The sequence below is a fragment of the Arachis ipaensis genome, chromosome B04, assembly GCF_000816755.2.
Source record: "Arachis ipaensis cultivar K30076 chromosome B04, Araip1.1, whole genome shotgun sequence".
Lineage (NCBI taxonomy): Eukaryota > Viridiplantae > Streptophyta > Magnoliopsida > Fabales > Fabaceae > Arachis > Arachis ipaensis.
Window position 1 is genome coordinate 128685790 of NC_029788.2, and position 1843 is coordinate 128687632.

Genomic DNA, 1843 nt, shown 5'->3' on the forward strand with positions numbered 1-1843 from the left:
ATCTTAAATTCTAAATTTAAAAATTAAGAAAAAATTAAGTAATATTTTTTTTTTTACCAAAGATAGGAAGACCCGAACTCGTAACTTCTAAGTGAATATGGGGAGACTATGTCGTTTGAGTTATAACTCGTTGCCAAAAATTAACTAATATTGATTAACTAAAAAAATGGTTTTTTATACTTTTTTTTATAGTTCGTTATTTTACTCAAATTACACTGGTATTTTCCATCACAAGACTCAATCCAATTAATTTTCACCCTATTTTGTGTATTTATGTAAAATAAGGAATTAACTAAAAAAGTAAATATCATTTTCGATACTTAATTATTTATTTTAAAGACAAAATACACATTTACAATTTAAAATTTTTAACTGATCTTCAACTATCCAATTAATTGGTCTAAGTGGCCCTTGTTATCGGACTAAGCAACTCCTGACACAAAAACCGCTGCTTAGACCAATTACTTAGATTGTTCGGATCGGTTAGGAATTTTTAAAATAGAAATGGAAACTTTGTCTTTCGAGCAAATGCTTAGAACCAGAAATTTTATCCAGGACTAGAGACTAACGTAAGTCATATATGTCAAATTGGGAGACACATTGAATAAATTAAAATTTTAAAAACTAAATTAAAACACACATATAATTTCAGAGATCATTTTAGGTATACACAAAGTGTTAATTCTAATTAAGCACAATTCTTTTAAAATACATAAATTTCCCGAGGTATCATCACCTAGTATAGATAAATTCTCCTAATTTTCATTGTAAGATGAACACATTAGCCAAATAAAGAAAAAGTGTGATTTTTGAAAAATGTTGCTGCAGTAAAATTCATAGGTAAAAATATATTTGCAGCAAATTCAATTTAACAAGTAAATTCGCAATATTTAATTTCTTACCATCATCACTGTCTATAATTCCTTCTTCAATGAGTTTTGGGAAGTTATTGGTCAAGGCAACAATAGCTGCTGATGTAGGTGTGAAAACAGCACCTTTGATTCCAAGCTTTTGTCCAATTTCCAAGGCCCATGACACATATGTGTCACAAACTATGCATGTAATTCTGTTATTCCCACCATCCATGGAATTAATGTCCCTTATGAGCTTCTCAAGAGCACTAGGCATGGTTCTCAGCGTTGCTGAAATCAAACTACCAGAGTCATTTCTATCTTCTTCAGGTCCTAACCCATCAGGGATTGACATTAGTTCTATTTTTGAACCTTCAAGATTCTTGATTGCATTAAGGACTCTCTTGTGGTTGAACTCAGAGTTGACAAAGGTAACTTTGCAGCCATGTTGAACTAGTTTGTGTGATAAGTGTATTAGAGGGTTCACATGGCCTTGTGCTGGAAATGGCAGAACTAGAACATGTTTCAGACCCATCCTTGTGGAGAATTTTTGTGTGGCTAAGAGAAATTAGAAATGTTAAGTGATGTTTGAGGATGATTTAATTTATAGAGAAATGCTAGGGACCAGCAACTTTTGTGATTTGTAGCCATCAAATAGTCATCAATCATGGTTTTAATGGTGTGAGATTGGTATGAGATTTTATCCAATGGCTCATTTTTTTTTGCTGGTTACATGCTGGACAGAATTTAACAAAGTTGCTGGCCCCTAGATTTTTCCTAATTTATGTATAGGAAACTAGAGATGTTTTTTTTCACATGTACATCATGTTCTTGGGCTCATCTTCTCTTTTCTCTTTAATTTGATATAAATTTTACAAAAATGATTTAGAGCAGTAATTCATTCTCATAATTTTCCTCCTAACTTCTAAATAAAAAAAAAATTAATTTTTTATCTTCTTGATGTTTTTAAAAAATAATATATATATTTAAAA

General features: G+C 30.6%; 1 protein-coding gene across 1 annotated transcript in view; it reads right to left on the bottom strand.

Annotated features, from left to right (window-relative positions):
- LOC107635403 (UDP-glycosyltransferase 83A1-like) overlaps nt 1–1495 on the bottom strand; it is a 3231-nt gene extending 1736 nt beyond the window's left edge. Inside the window, exon 1 of the mRNA XM_016338876.2 lies at nt 903–1495. Coding sequence (XP_016194362.1) covers nt 903–1386 — 484 coding nt within the window. The 5' untranslated portion in view covers nt 1387–1495. The remainder of the gene's footprint in view (nt 1–902) is intronic.